General features: G+C 44.7%; 1 protein-coding gene across 4 annotated transcripts in view; it reads left to right on the plus strand.

The window, feature by feature from the left end:
• The first annotated feature begins 539 nt into the window (after positions 1-539).
• The window catches only part of MTMR10 (myotubularin related protein 10), a 38,279-nt gene continuing 22,091 nt past the window's right edge, over positions 540-16,727 (plus strand). For all 4 annotated transcript variants that reach the window (XM_081550358.1, XM_081550359.1, XM_081550360.1 and 1 more), the window contains exons 1-5: positions 540-806; positions 1,361-1,421; positions 12,599-12,735; positions 15,316-15,388; positions 16,107-16,249. In XM_081550358.1, the coding sequence (XP_081406484.1) occupies positions 747-806; positions 1,361-1,421; positions 12,599-12,735; positions 15,316-15,388; positions 16,107-16,249 (474 nt within the window). In that variant the 5' untranslated portion in view covers positions 540-746. The remainder of the gene's footprint in view (positions 807-1,360; positions 1,422-12,598; positions 12,736-15,315; positions 15,389-16,106; positions 16,250-16,727) is intronic.

Here is a 16,727-nt window from a genome sequence, read left to right on the forward strand (position 1 = left end):
CACTGCCCCCTGCCCCGGGCCGCCTCCCCGGTGCCCGATCCTCACAGGTTGGCCGCAGACGGCGTGACCGGTCGATCTCGGGCTGCAAGGTCCCCTTTCCCCGCCCTAGGCTCCTCGGGACTACGGAAAACACCGATCGCGCGAGCTGGGGAAGAAGCGAGCGGCGTCCAGGGACCTGTCGTGACCCCCGCCGGCCTCCGTACGTCCCCGTGACCCCCACGGATGGCCTCCGTGACACACGCCGGCCGCCGTACGTCCCCTCAAGCCGCTGTGACCTCCGCGGGTAGCCCCCGTGACCCCAACCGGCCGCCGTACGTCCCCCTGGCCGCCGTGGACCCTGCCGGCCGCCGTAGGAGCGCCCCCAGCCCCGCCCGGGCCATGCTCTCAAGATGGCTCCCGGGCCTCACTCCTCCCCGGCGCACTCGCTGAGGGCAGGGCAGCGGCGCTCGGCACAAGCCTCGCGTTCCGGCCCCCGCGCAGCGTAGAGGCCGGGAGCGGCCGGTAGCCGGCCCTGCGCGCGCCGTCTCGCGGGGCGGGGCGGGGCGGGGCGCCGGGCCCCTTCCGGGGATGGGCCCGGGCTCCTCCCCGCTCGGGCGGGCGCTCCGCGGTGTCCCCGCCCGTCAGCCCGCCCGGCCCGGCTGGCTGCAGACCGATCCCGGGCAGTCGCACCGGGAGCTCTCAGCTCGCGGGCGTCGGGAGGCGGGTCCCGGTCCGCGACCGGGCCGGGCCGAGGAGGCGGCCGCATCATGTTCTCGCTCAAGCCGCCCAGACCCACCTTCAGGTCCTACCTCCTGCCGCCGCCCCAGGTAAACAGCCGTGTCCCCGCCGCGCCCTCTCCCCTCGCTTCCGGGGAGCCGCGCGCGGGCCGGCCCGGGAGGCTGACCCGGACTCCGGACCCCGGCCCCGGATTCCGTTGCGGGGAAGCCACCTTTTAGCGATCCCCGCCGGCTCGGTTGAAACTTGCAAAACTCCGCCGCAGCCGTTGTCGGCTCGGAGACGGAACCCCAGGGAGCGATCGGACCTGGATTTATTTAGCCCTTTGCCCGGCTGCTGTCCACGCTGTGACCGCCGGCGGGATTGCATTGCCTGCGGGCTTCTAGAGGGAGGGGTCACCTACCTGTTGTAAATGTGAACACCTGGAGGCGCCTCAGGCAGTTGTACAATTGTGTTTTTATGGTCCGACTCCCAGTACCTTCATGAACAGATCTTTACAGGAGTTCAGTAAAAATGTGGAAGAATTTAAGTGGGGGGATACGTGCCTGTCGCGTGTGTCATCACTTAGAAAAAAAATTTGCCTTCCCTCACGAAGTGGTGGGGGGGCGAAATTTTGATTTTGATTCGTTTTGCTAATGTGTTTCAGACTGACGATAAGATTAATTCGGAACCGAAGATTAAAAAACTGGAGCCCGTTCTTTTGCCAGGTAAGCATGAGAGTTCTGGCAGATACTTTATTTGACAGATACTGGCCTAAGATTATTTTACCAACTAGTATCATGTGGTTAACTTTACTCATTTACTTTAAACTTTAGCGAGTTAAACATCTAACAGCTGTGGAGGGGGGGAAGAGTTGGTTAGAACTAAACGACAGCAACAAAAAGTAATGATGTTTGTCCTTGAAAATTGAAGCATCATAGAAAACTGTCAAGAATGTTATTACCTCATTTTCTTTTTGTCTCCCGAAATGTTCTTTTTTTAAGCAGTCATGAATTGCTTAGGTCGTGAGAGGGCACTGCCCTTCATGCCCATCTGCAGCTTCATGCATTTGTGGTTAATCGTCAGATCATCATTCATTAGTATGAAAAGCAACTTGTATTATGTCTGGGTCTCTGTACTAACAAAGCTTAGTGCACTTTGAATCACTTTACTTGGCAATTGTTCTTTTGAAGGTGTCAGCTGGCTGTGTTTGCAAATCTCCTTGTTTCAATTTAGAATAGAGTTTCCCAACAGAGACACTCCAGACATTTTGGGCATGGTCATTCTTTGTTTTAGGGTTGTCTTGTGCCTTGTGGGCTATTCAGCATCATTCCTGGCCTTTACCCCCAGATGCTAGGAGCACCCCTCCTCTACCTTGTGTGAGAACCATAATGTCTTGCCAAACCATTTTATCAGGGGAGCTCTAAACGCAAAACTACTCCCTGTGGAGAAGCACTGGTTTAGAACAAAATTGACCTTAAATGACCTTAGAGGTATCAGTAAGAATTGATGGTAAATTGTAATATACTTCAGTTTTAACACATATAAGATATTTATTTGATTGGTAGTTTGAATTGTATAGTAATTATATGATAGTTAGGAAAAGTCAGTTGTTTAACTCGATTGTTGGGGAAAATAACCAGGAAAGCCCATTTTAAACCTGAAATGCAATCAAATACCAGTCTGTGTGGCTACTATCAACATTTTAAAATCTCAGTCATTTCTTAATGCTAAATCTGGTAAAATGACTAGAGCTCTATAAGTAGTAACTGAACAAATATGGAAACTTTAAATTTTATGCTGTAAAATTTTAAATGTTAAGTAGGAACAAACAAATTTAAAATATCAACCTTTGGTTCCATGTTACAGATGTTAACTTTTAAAATTGTCCCAAACTGCGTGTACTAAATAATCCTTTGTACTTGTCCCCAGAGTGAAGAATAGAATTAATAAATAACCTTTGCTCCTTGTGCGTGACCTGTTTTGGCCTTAGTCACTCTGGTCTTTTAAATGTCCCTGCGGCAAGCAGTGCTCATCCTGAAGGAGAGCCTGTGAGCTACTGAACTTTGGCTTCTTTTGCTCCGAGCAGGCCCTGTTCTTTGATTCCCTGCTTCCAGTACTTGATTTGATTTGACATTAATAAACCACATGGTCTTAGCTACAAATGATAGAGCTTGATTTTCATTAGTTAATTTCTGTGTTTAAGATATGCTTGTGAAAGTGTTGATACATATCAGTAAGCTCTAAGAACTTTGTGTGCTTAGTCACTCTTTGTGACCCCATGGACTGTAGCCTGCCAGGCTCCTCTGTCCATGGGCATTTTCCAGGCAAGAATATTGGAGTGGATTGCCATGCCCTCTTCCAGGAAATCTTCCCAACCCAGGCATCGAACCCAGGTCTCCCGCATTGCAGGCAGATCGATTCTTTACCATCTGAGCCACCGGGGAAGCCCAAGAATACTGGAGTGGGTAGCCTATCCCTTCTCCAGGGAACTTCCCAACCCAGAAATCGAACTGGGGTCTCCTGCATTGCAGGAGGATTCTTTACCTGAGTTCAACTAAAAACTGGTTCAGTCGCTAAGTCTTGTCCAACTCTACGACCCTATGGACTGCCGCACACCAGGTTTCCCTGTTCATCACCAACTCCTGGAGCTTGCTCAGACTTATGTTCATTGAGTTGGTGATGCCATCCAACCATCTCATCCTCTGTTGTCCCCTTCTCCTCCTGCCCTCAATCTTTCTCAGAATCGGGGTCTTTTCCAATGAGTCAGTTCTTCGCATCAGGTGGCCATAGTATTGGAGCTTCAGCCAGCATCAGTCCTTCCAGTGAATATTCAGGGTTGATTTCCTTTAGGATTGCCTGGTTTAAGCTCCTTGTAGTCCCAAGAGACTTACCTTTCTGTTAAAAAGTCAGAGTTTTCTGGGGAAGATGGAAACCTATTTCCTAACTGTCAGTGGTTTACTTGTCTTAGAGATAGCAGCTCAACCTGGATCCTCTTAGCCATGGTAGCGTTTTTTTCTTTGCCTCTGTGTATGCAGACATGGTGGCTTGACACCCAGCATTCTGTCTGCACCTAACCTGTTCCTCACAGAACACTTAGTCCTAAATTAGCATGTCTTTTGCCCTCCTTCCCCCTCCTGTTCATACCTTCTCCTGGTCTTCCCACACTTCTCCCATTCTTCCTCACTAGCCTCCCCACCCTGCTTCACCTCTCAGGTTGCATCTCTGACTCCCGCTAGAACCTCTGCTGCTCTGTTTCTGGCCTACAGCCACCTGCCCTTCACCTGTGAATCCTGGGAGACACGTGGAGAGTAACTGTAGCATTGGTGATCTAAAGACCTGGGCTAGCTTAGGGTTTTTACTAAGAGAGCTTAGTAATACAGTTCTAGCCTTCATTATAGTTTAAAAGAGGAAACTTGGCCAAGTCACCTGTGGCTTTGCATAGGCACACGAAACAAGGAAGTAATTGTTCAGAGATGTATTATTGGACATTATGCTTTGGCATGCCGCCTTGGGTTCAAGGATATCCTACTTCAGCTGCCCAAAGTTTGAACTTTTAATTCAATAAGCAGATGAAAATTGGAACACACAATCAATTGTTTATTTGTGTGTAGTTACCGAGTGCTCTGTTGAACTTAACAAGGCAGATTAAAATGATCTTCAGCTTTTATTAAGCATAGGAAACAGAAGAAACTGACTAGAAATTTAATTTAGGTGGTGGTTTATGTCAGTAATTCCCAACTTGCCCAGTTTACGAAACTCCTTGAGGTGAAGATTGTACCTAATTCAGCTTTGTGGCCCCGATGTCCAGTTACACCATTACCTGAATCTCATCCTTAATGACTGTATTGTGTGTGTAAAATCACCCCAATCTTTTGAAAACAGAGAGAGTATGAATTTTAAACTGCGTGTGTGCTTGTGTGTGTGTGTGTCCCAGCATATATAAGGTTGTGTTTGTTTGGTAGCTGCTGGGCTGGCAGATGCCCTCTCTGAGCTCCTCCTGGGAGCCAGGCACCCAGGCTGCAATAATGGGGGAGGAGTGGGCATGAATTGCAGCAGGGCCAGGGCAAGTTCCACGCAGCCTGTGGACAAGGCTGAAGATGACCTGGGCCAGTGGTTCCCAGATTCTCATCAGGGCCTGGCTGGCATCACATCTGGATGGAGTTTTTATCCATCCATGGTCAAACTGAGATAATGAGGGAAAATGGGGCTTTTTTCCATAAAGCTAAATTGATGTGATTAAAAGGATTGTCTTTTATTCTGAGATTATGTCTTTCCAGCTTCTTTGGTGTAGATATGTTCTTCTGTTAGCAGCTGTGACTTTAATTTTTTTGAGTTTTTAAGTTAGCTCTTGTGTGACTTCCCTAGATTATTTTTGTAGTTTACCTGTTTTGTGCAATCGAACTGGAGATCTTTCTGTAAAATTATTGTTATGTTAAAGGTACAGTTTAATTGGCACTCACACAAAGAACATCTCTTACTTTGTCTGCCTGGAGTCTTTCCACCATCTTCTGAAAAACATACCTCTTCTCTTTTGACAAATTCTCCTTCTGCATCTCCACCCAGCCTGGCGTTTTTGTGTGGCCAGTGAGGGTGATACCCCAACCCTAGACTGGCTGGCAGGAGCGCAGGTTTGCCTCTGGGTATTTTCAGATGGGCACTTTGGGAAGAGCTCCCTTTTGGTCGTGCTGCCTGTAGCCGAGGCTCCAAAGGACCTGTGCCAAAAAGTGATATCCCATTGAGAACTGCAGAGGCAGAGCACCAAGGTGCGGGAGGGGACAGTCTGATGGTTCCCTTCTCCTTGAAGTCCAGCCAACACCAGAGCCAGAATTCTTCTTCTTGCCAAGCCAGTTCCAGGCATGTTTCTGATGGTTTCGATTAAGATCCTTAACTGATACATGATGTAGCCTGCAGGTTGCTCCTCAGGGCCACCCCATCAGAAAGGCACCAACTTCTCTTCCTTTGACCAATGAGAAAACTCCGCAAGTCATGGAGGTTAAGTAACTTGCCCAGTGATGCCAGCAAGAACAAGGTCAGGGTGACGAGCTGGACTCCAGGCTGTGCCATAACCACTAAGCAGCAGGACCTGTCCGACTGAGCTGCCGACACCAAGTTCCAGATTTATGCTCTAGGCTTGGATGTTGTCCTACGGGGAATGCTCTGGTGAGGTATAAAGAGCTCTATCCTCAGCTCTGCCCTTGCTGGTGTGACAGATTTTGAGCCACCTTAACAAGCAGCTTTCAGATGGTTTCAGCTGCCAGTAAAGAGGATGCCTGGGGAGTCGGTGGGCTTCCTGTTGCTGGCCAAGCTGGGCTGAGGCTGGTGAAGCACCATCGGTTTCATCGTGGGGGGTGATTGAAAGGAGTGAGGCCTGTTGAGTTCTCTCTCCTCTGTGTCTGTGACGTGGTCTTTCTCAGGATCTGCAGACTGGGAAGGAGGACAGCCTGAAATGTGTGGCCCCCAGCAGGGAGTGGACTGTGGAGCCAGTGCTGCGTGTGTGCTCCCTACTGCCTGGCAGAGGAGGACCAAGCAGAGAGGGGGTCCTGCCCTGAGCCTCGGTCCACTGAGGAGGGGCTTCAGTGGAGGGAGTGGAGGTGGTGGGGGCTCAGAGGAAGGGCACCTGAGCTGGACAAGGGAGGCCTGGGCTTGGGAGAGCACGTGCTCTGTGCACAGGCCGGAAGTCAGCTCCACTACCCCTTCTCTCTGCAGTGCCAGCAGCACTTCCACTGAAAGATTAACCAGTAGATCAATAATGAATGCGTGGATTGTCAGAGTCCTTTATAATCAGATCAGAAAAGGGTACGACCTTGGGCCATCCGGAAATGAAAATAGCCATTGTTGGACAGCTGTCTGGTTTATTTGCATTTTTTTTTTTTTTTTAACATATTCACTGCTTGGACCGTTGGACCGTTCATGTATTGCTGTTCTTTGCCTCACTATAGGTCTTATTTCCTCTATTGAATTGTGAATCCCTAAAGCAAAGACTGTCTGTTTCAGGTGTTTGTTTTGTTTTGTTGTAGCTAGGATTTAGAGGTCACTGTAGACTGAATTTCATAGTATTTTAATTCTTAGATACCTTGCTTTTGATAGACAAAGGCCTTTAATTGTTCCTTGGAACCGTGAGCAGCGTAATGAGCTTCGGTGTCTCCAGTTAGGTCTGTTCCTCACTGGGACAGCCTCCTGAGGATTTGGAGCCAGCCACTCCTCGGTTCCTGCTGCAGGACCTCAGGCTACCTTGGCACTCCTGACCCTGCAGCTCCTGCTCAGAAACTCTTCATGAACCTCCACGAGAAAAGTCCTGCTCAAGCAGGAGACTATCCCAAGTCTTTAATCTCTGTAATTTGCTGACCTCTGCTCTGCTTCCCAGTGTTGATACCTGTCTCTCTCCAACCCAGATGCCTTATTCCTTATCCAGGCCTTGGTTACTGTGATCACGTGTTCTCTCTGTCTTGACCGTCACCTGCCATCAAGATTTGCCTCTTCCTGAGGCCTGCCCTGCTGCCCTTCTCCAACCCCCATCATGGGCAGCACTTGCTGGGCCTGGCGCTTGATTCCATGCTTGTTTGTGTCTTGTGTGACCCCGTGAGAACCAGGGGCAGCCTCAGATGACTGGTGCAGAGTTTCAGCTTTCCTGAGTAACTGGTAGGCCACTTTAATTCCGGGACCTGAATTTCTCTGCAGCTCAGGACCCTCAGGTCCTGGCTTTAGTGTTGAAAGTCCCACACCCGGGGATCCTCAGCCCCAGGCCATCTGGAACAGTCACTCACCAGATGTAAGGCCAGGGACTGAGTTATGCTTTGGGCCTCTGCACATTCCATAGGTTAATTAGCTTCTGTGTATAGTGAAGCTTTGTCTTAAGCTATTTTTCAAACTAAAATTTATGGGAAAATTATTTTAATTCATCAAATATGTATTGACTTTCTAAACGTGTAAGGTATTATGAAAGATAATGTGACATGATTTTTTGGTTCTCAGGGAGTTAAAAACTTTCCTAGCTGTACCATTTGGAGACTTACTAATTTTAATTATATTTCCTTATTTATCTTTACAGATGAAAAGGTCTTGAGAAAACAAACTTTGACGATTTCTTGATCCCTTACCTTGCAGTAGAACATCTTGGCCTGTCATCTTCTAGTTTGGATTTTTCTCTGGTGCTTTTCACATACCCTGCACCGAAGCTCATTTCCTACTTTTTCTTTCCTGCGGCCCCTGTAGCTTCCTGCCCATGGTGTGCTGGCAAGTGCCTGAGGCTGAGGATCCTCCCACATGGCTGGCAGCACTCTGGCCTCCCTCCTCAGGGAAAGCCCAGGAGGACAGTCTCTGGGAAAACATTGAGGTTCTCAGGAGCTTTGAAGCTTTTGTTCTGAGTTTCCTCTTCAAGGTCTCTAATTTAAAATGTAGCGAGAACAGTCTGGTGGCTCTTGTGTGTCTGTATCTGTCCCCTCTGGGAAGAGGACTTTGTGTCCCCTGTTTCTCTCCCGTCTGTGAGCTGGTTTCCTGGCCTACAACTGCAGGACGTGGCTGGCAGCTGCTGAGGATAGCTCCTACCCACGGTCCCCTCTTGTTTATAAAGTGTGAGCAGAAGACTGTTCTGCGAGCAGAGAGCCGGCTATGTGATCCTTGTACTATAAAGCCTGGTTCTATATTAACAGAACTTAGTGTCATCAGCTAAGCCTCCAGCCAGGTTAACTTGGTGCTTATTTAATGACGGGCTCACAAGAAGCAGCCCCTGCTGTGCATCTCCCTGTGAAAGTGCCCTGTTATTCTACCTCCATCCCGCCCTCCTGCCTTTTCTGCCAGGGGCTCATTTCCACTCCACGCTTGAAAAGTTGTGCGACAGTTTTCCTTGAAAGACCACAGCCCAGCAGATCCCTAGTTTATTTTGTTTTTTTATTTTTGGTTTGTGTTGTATATTTCTTGTCCATTTTCTTTTCTTTGGTAGTTTTATTTTAAAGTAAACGTTGTTGTAAAAGAGTACAGATAGTTAAGACATAGTCTTCACCCAGCATCCCCTAATGTTACTATCTTATAACCTCAATAAATTTAGTTGAACTAAGAAATTAAGCTAATTAGTCAGCCAGGTGGCTCAGTGGTAAAGAATCCGCCTGCAATGTGAGAGACGCAGGTTTGATCCTTGGGTCAGGAAGATCCCTTGGAGATGGAAATGGCAACCCACTCCATTATTCTTCCCTGGGAAATCCCATGGACAGGGGAGCCTTGCAGGCTACAGCCCATGGGATCACAAAGAGTTGGACATGACTTAGCAACTAAACAAGAAATTAACAGCACTTTAACTAAGCTGCAAGTTTTATTCACATTTCCCTAGTTTTTTTTACTAATGGCCATTATCTGTTTTAGAGTTCCAGTCAGGACACCATAGTGCACTTAGTTATCCTGTCTCCCTAGCCTCAGTCTATGACCATTTCTCCATCTTTACTGATGGATCATGAATTCTTTCATCTTGGCTCCTATGTCCTTTTGAAATATCCTCTCTCTCTTTCTTCTTCTCCCTCTCTCTCCCCCTCTTTCTCTCCCTCCCTCTGTTCCCTGTGGCTCCCCCCCCACCCCGCCAACTGTGGCAGACACATCCAAGGGAAGTTGTGGATCCTCAGCACTGCTGAGTGGGCATCCTGAGCACCCTGAGGTCACTGCACCATTGCAGGTTGAAAGTGTCTGTCTTCTGATGGGACGTGCCCAAGTGCTTTTTCCAAGCCCCATTTCACTAATATTAAGAGTTGTCACTTAAGTGACTATCTCTAGCACAGAGCTGGGCAAGCATCTTCTGTGAAGTCCCAGGCAGTGTTTGAGACTTTGCAAGCCATGAGGTCTCTGGTTGCAAGTACTTAGCTCTGCTTTTGTCCTGTGGAAGCATTTGTGACAGTATACACATGAATGAACATGGCTACATTTCAATAAAACTTTATTTACAAAAACCAGGAGCTGCCATCTGGGTTGGCCCACTTTGAACCCATTAAATGCCTTCTGCTTCTTTCATGTTTGTCTCATTTTTGCTACCTTGGTGGATTGCGTCTGTTGTATTTGTGCCCATGGTAGGAGAGTCCAGCTGGTGGGGAAGGGCTACCTGAGTGCAGATGTTATCAGCACGGTTGGCTAGCAGCACTACTGTGGTTGCGTGTCTTATCCCACAGGCCCACCATCCCTTCCTTTCCGTGATCATCCCTGCTCCCCTTCCCAGGATCTTGAAATCCTGTGGTGAGGCTTTTTTTTTTAAAGCAAACTTTTATCTGAGTATAACATACCCCCCAAAATGTGTATAAATTATGTGTGTTAACCAGGTGTGTTTTTGTAGCATTGTTTTGAGACTCTGGGTGGGGTCTGCTTAGTGAGCCAGGAGTTTGTGTAAAGAGCTCAGTGTTATAGGAGTGCCACCTCAAACTGTCTGAGCTGGAAATGACTCTTGTACTTTCGGGGGTTTTTTTCCCCTCCAAGTTAACTGCCTTCTTATGATTGGTAGCTATGATATTTTAGTGGAGAGAAAAGGTTGAGTGTTCCATTGCCAGATTCCAATATGGCATTTGGTAAACATTGTGTCCAGGGGGTTATGGAAGATTTAAATTTTATGTATTTGAGTTATTTGGTAAGAATCAATGTATATTCATGGCTAGCACTTTGAATCTGTAGTTCTGTTTGGTGCCTCCTGCTGTGTCTTGATACAGAGCATTTAATTCTGTGTCAGACAGTAAAGAATCAGCCTGCAATGCAGGAGACCTGGGTTTGACCCCTGGGTTGGGGAGATCTCCCTAGAGAAGGGAACAGCTACCCACTCCAGTATTCTTGCCTAGAGAATTCTGTGGACAGAGGAGCCTGGCAGGCTGTAGTCCATGGGGTTGCAAAGAGTCGGACATGAATGAGCAACTAATACTTTTCATAAAGAAACAAGTTGAAATCAGAACACTTGCTTGTAAGTTCCAAGTAGACTGCTTACTTAAGATCTTGGGCTCTCTCTTGGTCCAGGTCTCTCAGCTGATGAGTTGCTGAGAGAACCACATAGGAAAACATTGTGAACCTCCCACCAGAGGATTTTGCAGCTCTGTGGTATGGCAGGCGAGCAGGGTGGCCTGGGGTGGTTTTCCAAATTTGTGGTTACGGCCAGCACTTATCTCCTGACCCTCTTGGCACGTGGCCCTATTACATCACTGGTTTCTGTCTGGCTGGAACCATGCCTACCCCATTGGTGGTGCTGGTCTGGTGAACCCGGAGCAGTGAAGTGGTTCATTCACTTGTGCACTCATTGACCAGGCCCCGGCCCCGTGCTCAGCCTTCACCTCACAACTACACTGTCAGCAGTGGAGGAAAATCAATCTGTGCTCTACCTCCAGGGGCATGTGGTCCTGAGGGTGGGACAGGCACTGACTTTATGTAGGGTGTACGTCATTGTACAGTAGCTGTGATCAGGGCTGAGAATTACAAGTAGATGATGCTGTGGTTGAGGGAGTTAATCTCTATAGAGGTTTTTCTCAGGCATTCCTGAGAAAGCGATTGGACTGATGGAGAAGGAAAGGGTATTCCAGGGAATGGGCACAGGGTATGAAGACCCCATGGATGAAAGTAGTCCAGCCCCTGACAGTAACTAGAAGCCCACTGAGGCTGGAGAGGAAGGGAGGGTGTGAGGACTATGCAGGGGCACGAGGGGCCTGGCAGGCCCCATGGAAGAGGCTTGTCTGCTTAGAAGGGACAGTTACTCCACTGGTCCAAGCCAAGAATTGGACATGAGCACATTTAAATTTAATCCTCAAGTAAATGTTAGGGTTCTGTTCTTAAAACTCGTCTTGTGCATTTTAAGAATTTTTAAAGTTGTCTTTGCAATTCAAATTTATTTAAGAGAGAAGATTGTTTTGAGACAAGTTGTTCTCTGTGAATTGGTGGGTGTTTGGGTCTTGTCAGCAAACAGTTCTGTCTATCACTGTTAGAGGGTTTATCAGGCAAAGTGGATCAGCACCCTAACCCTTGCATCAACGACTCTAGACACGGATTACTTAAAAATATCCCTGGGTCTGATTATATTTTAGAACTTGAAGGATTAATGATGACCGTGGTTTAAATCAGTTACAGAAAATCACTCTTTTCAAAGAACATTATAACTTTTGTTTTGGTTTCTTATATTTATTTCTTTTAACTCTTTTAACTCAAAAGCTATATTTTAAAGTTTTGTTGCCAACTAAGTTATCATGTGAGTGCAGAAGGAAACTCTATTTGGCTTTGTGGGTTTATTTTAGGATAAATGGGCTTCCCTGGTGGCTCAGGCAGTAGAGAATCTTCCTGCAATGCAGGAGACCCAGGTTCGATCCCTGGGTCCAGAAGATCCCCTGGAGAAGGAAATGGCAACCCACTTCAGTATTTTTGTCTGGAGAAACCTATGGACAGAGGAGCCTGGCAGGCTACAGTCCATGAGGTCGCAGAGAGTTGGACACAACTGAGTGACTAACATTTTAGGATAAATAGATTGTATTCTTAATCTTGAGGTTAACACTGAACTGTTTCTCATCCCTTATGAAAGGAAGCGAAGGCATGGGCTTTGGAGATCAAGTCACGTGTGAATAGAACACAACTATCCCATTAAGTAATACTCTGAAGGAGACAGGGCAGGTCATTTCTTCTCTAGGACGCCTTTCGGTAAATAATGAGAGGCAGTGTAGCACAGTAGACAGTGCAGACTCCAGCTCAGCCCTTCTGGTGGAACATCTCAGACCCCAAGGTGTTTGTGCTTCTGGTTCTGTATCTCACAAATGGAGCACAGCGCCCCACTGCGGCTGTTACTGTTGTGAAGTCCTGGCTCGGTGTTTCTTATTGGCATCAGGAAATCTTCCTTCTAGGTCACACAGCAACTGTTGACATTTCATGGTGTGTTTGTAGCTCGCACAATGATATGTTTCTTTTTGTAAAGGAGAAATTGTTGTAAATGAAGTCAATTTTGTGAGAAAATGCATCGCATCGGACACAAGCCAATACGATTTGTGGGGAAAACTGATATGCAGTAACTTCAAAATTTCCTTCATTACGGATGATCCAATGCCATTACAGGTGCGTTTGATTTGTATGCTGTTTAATTGTATCAATGCTTTATACTCTTAAGCAGTACATATTCTTACACAAAGTACAGATATGGAAAAATTACAATATTATTAATAAGTGATTAATGTAAGGTTGGATCTCCTTGCAGTCCAAGGGACTCTCAAGAGTCTTCTCCAACGCCACAGTTCAAAAGGATCAATTCTTCAGTGCTCAGCTTTCTTTTATGGATGTGAGAGTTGGACTATAAAGACAGCTGAGTGCCAAAGAATTGATGCTTTTGAACTGCGGTATTGGAGAAGACTCTTGGGAGTCCCTTGGACTGCAAGGAGATCCAACCAGTCCATCCTAAAGGAAATCAGTCCTGAATATTCACTGGAAGGACTGATGCTGAAGCTGAAACTCCAATACTTTGGCTCCCTGATGTGAAAAACCAACTCATTGGAAAAGACCCTGATTCTGGGAAAGATTGAAGGCAGGAGAAGGGGACGACAGAGGATGAGATGGTTGGATGGCATCACCGACTCATTGGATGGACATGAGTTTAAGCAAGCTCCAGGGGGTGGTGATGGACAGGGAATCCTGGTGTTCTGCAATCCATGGGGTTGCAAAGAGTTGGACACAACTGAGTGAATGAACTGAATTGAACTGAATGTAAGGTTAGGAATGTATTACATTAAAATTCAAAGTAAAGTTTAAGGAGAATGTTGAGACCAGTGCAGTTAGTGAGGTGGTTTTAAGTCACATTGCTGTGTTTATCCTCTGTGATCTTTGCTTATGTAACCTTTTTAATAAGGGAGCTATTATTTCCTTCTAAGTCTTTTAACCTACATATAAAAACAGAGATCTTTTTGACTGGTCATACAGAGAAAAAAGTATATAGCAAATAATCTCATAAATGCTGCACGTTTTATGTATTTCATAGTATCTTTAACTGGTATTTTTCCAAAAAAGTCAAATTCTTATTTCAGATTTCTAGTACAGTTAGAATGAAGAAAAATACTGATAAAATTTTTCCTTAATAACCTCTTGTTATTTTATGTTCTAACTGGAAAAGAGTAGTTCCATATAATTTTGAGTTCTCAAAAATTCAGTCATTTAGAAGAATGAAGTTGGGCCCTTACCTACACTATACAAAAATAGCTCAAAATGGATTAAAGATGAAATTAAGACATGAAACTGTAAAACTCCTAGGAAAGAAAATAGGGAAAAAGCTTCATGATAGTGGTCTAAGGTAATGATTTTTTGGATATGATAAAAGCACAAGCAACAAAAGGAAAAATAGGTAAGTGATATGACAATCTTGCTTTCTTTGTGTCTCCCTGTCTCCTGCAACCGCGGTCTGCACCAAGGAACTCCTCTGACACAGTTTCACTTTGAGTGAGAATAGAACTGATATCTTATTTTTGCCCTGCCCAATATGTATGGGGGGAAAATAGAAAGATATAAAGTATTAATACTGTTTATCACCAGAAGGTGAAATTATAGCTAATTTAAAAATGCATTTTATTTTTATCTGTTTTTATACTTTCTTAAAATGATAATATGCATTAGTTGTAAAATAATTTAAAATCCATATATGGAAGATAAATGTGCCAATGATTCTCAAAAAAAAAAAGTTCACCCATTTGACTAACTTAAAAAGTCTGGACTTTTCCTCAATTCTCATTTTCTATTTTGATTTGTAAAGTGTTATATACTTTACCCCCAGACCTTTATTTGTGATAGTTATATTTGGATGTTAATTCTAAACTTTTGACTGAAGTGTATAACTATGGATAAGTATATTTCAATCTATTGCAGTGTGTAGGTATATTTAAACTTAAGGCATTTAGAGATACCTACTATGTAGAGACACTAGCCTGTTGGACTGTAAACTTGGGTTTTTCCTTTTGTTTTTAGCTTTATTTCTATCTTTGGCCCCAGATTTCACTGTAAATGAGACCCGTATACCTGGAAGAGCTTAAGTCCAGTATCACTAATAGAAAAAAATAAGCCAGTGTCCCACCAACAGAAGGTTAATAGCATAAGCTATGTCCTTAGTTTGAAAGTGTGTTTAAAAAGTGAGTTTAAAAAACAAGCAGTAGTTTGACTAAAGATTTTTATTTCTGGTAGACTTTCTGCTCTAAAATCTCCATTGTGAAAATCAAGCCATGACATTACCCATTAAAATCTGATGACTTTGAAGGCCCCTTTCTTTACTATTTTAGTGACAGTTTTACCTGAACTAGACGTGCACGTGTTTGCTGTGAAGTGATTGACAGGATATTGTGACATATCCTGTAAGTTATAGTGACACTGTAGTGTGTAATCTGCCCTAATTTTATTGTTTAAAGTGTGGGAGAAAGGTGGAGAGAATGTGATCGAAGCAGGCATGTCATGTCTCCCTTCCTCCCCGGATTCCTACTGGAGTGTGTTCTGTGCTGCCATGCCACAGCGCCAGCACTGTCATAGCTACACACAAGCAAGAGCTTTCTGTTCTTTTCAGAGAGTGTCCTTGCAGCTTCTCATCACACCTGACAGTAAGGCTTGTTATTACCATTGGGAAGTGATTGCTAACAGAATTAACATGAATGTACTTTTTTATTTCAGAAATTCCATTACAGAAACCTTCTACTTGGCGAACATGATGTGCCTTTAACGTGTATTGAGCAAATAGTCACACGTATGTATTATTCTTCACCTAGTTGCTAAATTCTTGCTTGAAGAGTTACATCCCTCAAGTACTTTGGTTGGAATTTTATTTCTGTAGCCTTTCCCTTCTCCAGGGGATCTTCCCAACCTAGGGATTGAACCCACATCTCCCGCATTGCAGGCAAATTCTTTACCAGCTGAACCACAAGGGAAGCTCTCCCCCAAAAAAAATCCTCCTGCAATGTGAGAGACCTGAGTTCAATCCCTGGATTGGGAAGATCCCCTGGAGAAGGGAAAGGCTACCCACTCCAGTATTCTGGCCTGGAGAATTCCATGGACTGTATAGTTCATGGGATCACAAGAGTCAGGCAAGACTGAGCAATTTTCACTTTCACTTTCCTTTTTTTTTTTGAGTCCTGGGAAAATTAATGAAAAAGTAATCAGTAAATTATTTTTAAATAGAGATATAAAATATATGGCTTTTTATATTTTCTGGTATTTGTCCTCTTTTTAATTAAAACTTTAATCATTAAGTATAGACGGTAGTGATTTTGTGTAAAGAGATATCTTTGGTATCATCAGAAGCAGAGTTAAAACTGACCCCCCAAAGTTCTCAGAATCATATTTGAATAGGAAAGATTCCAGAGAAGCAGTACCCAAGTGGTGGGTGATCTTCCAGTTGTCAGCAAGAGTTTGTTAAAGTATACTAAGGAGTAAGTATCAAAAAAGAAATTTTTTTCCTTTTTCAGTTAATGACCACAAGAGGAAGCAGAAAGTCCTGGGTCCAAACCAGAAGCTGAAATTTAATCCAACAGAGTTAATTATTTACTGTAAAGATTTCAGAATTGTCAGATTTCGCTTTGATGAATCCGGTCCTGAAAGTGCCAAAAAGGTAATCCTGTTAAGTCTGTTACAACTTTTGCACTATGTTCACCAGTTGCAGTTCCTTATGGAAGTTCTCATTTCTCAGCTGCTCAGTTTTTTGGTTTTTATATTAGGGGAAGTTATTAGATGTCTCCTTACGTAGACTGAAAGTCAGGAATGTTTCTAGAACTGTTTCCTTGGACTAATTTATGGCTACTTTAAGCTATTCTACATGATTTTTTTTATTAACTTCTAAAATATGAAAAACTGTCATGTACCTTTTATATTAAGATCATTACCAGCTGGTTTTTTTCTCGTTAAAAAGATTGAAAAGATGATGCTATATTGTAATTGAGATTTGATAAGACTTTTAATTCAGTACCTCAGAGCTTTATCATCAAACTAAAAGCTCGACTGAGGTTACATAAGGTTAGGTAAATGTGTAGTTATAAGAGGGGTCTAATAAATGTTAGTATGATAAAGAAATTTTAGTGAATTAATTTAAA

The sequence above is a fragment of the Giraffa tippelskirchi genome, chromosome 12 (assembly GCF_054371585.1).
Source record: "Giraffa tippelskirchi isolate mGirTip1 chromosome 12, T2T-mGirTip1v1.2.pri, whole genome shotgun sequence".
NCBI lineage: Eukaryota > Metazoa > Chordata > Mammalia > Artiodactyla > Giraffidae > Giraffa > Giraffa tippelskirchi.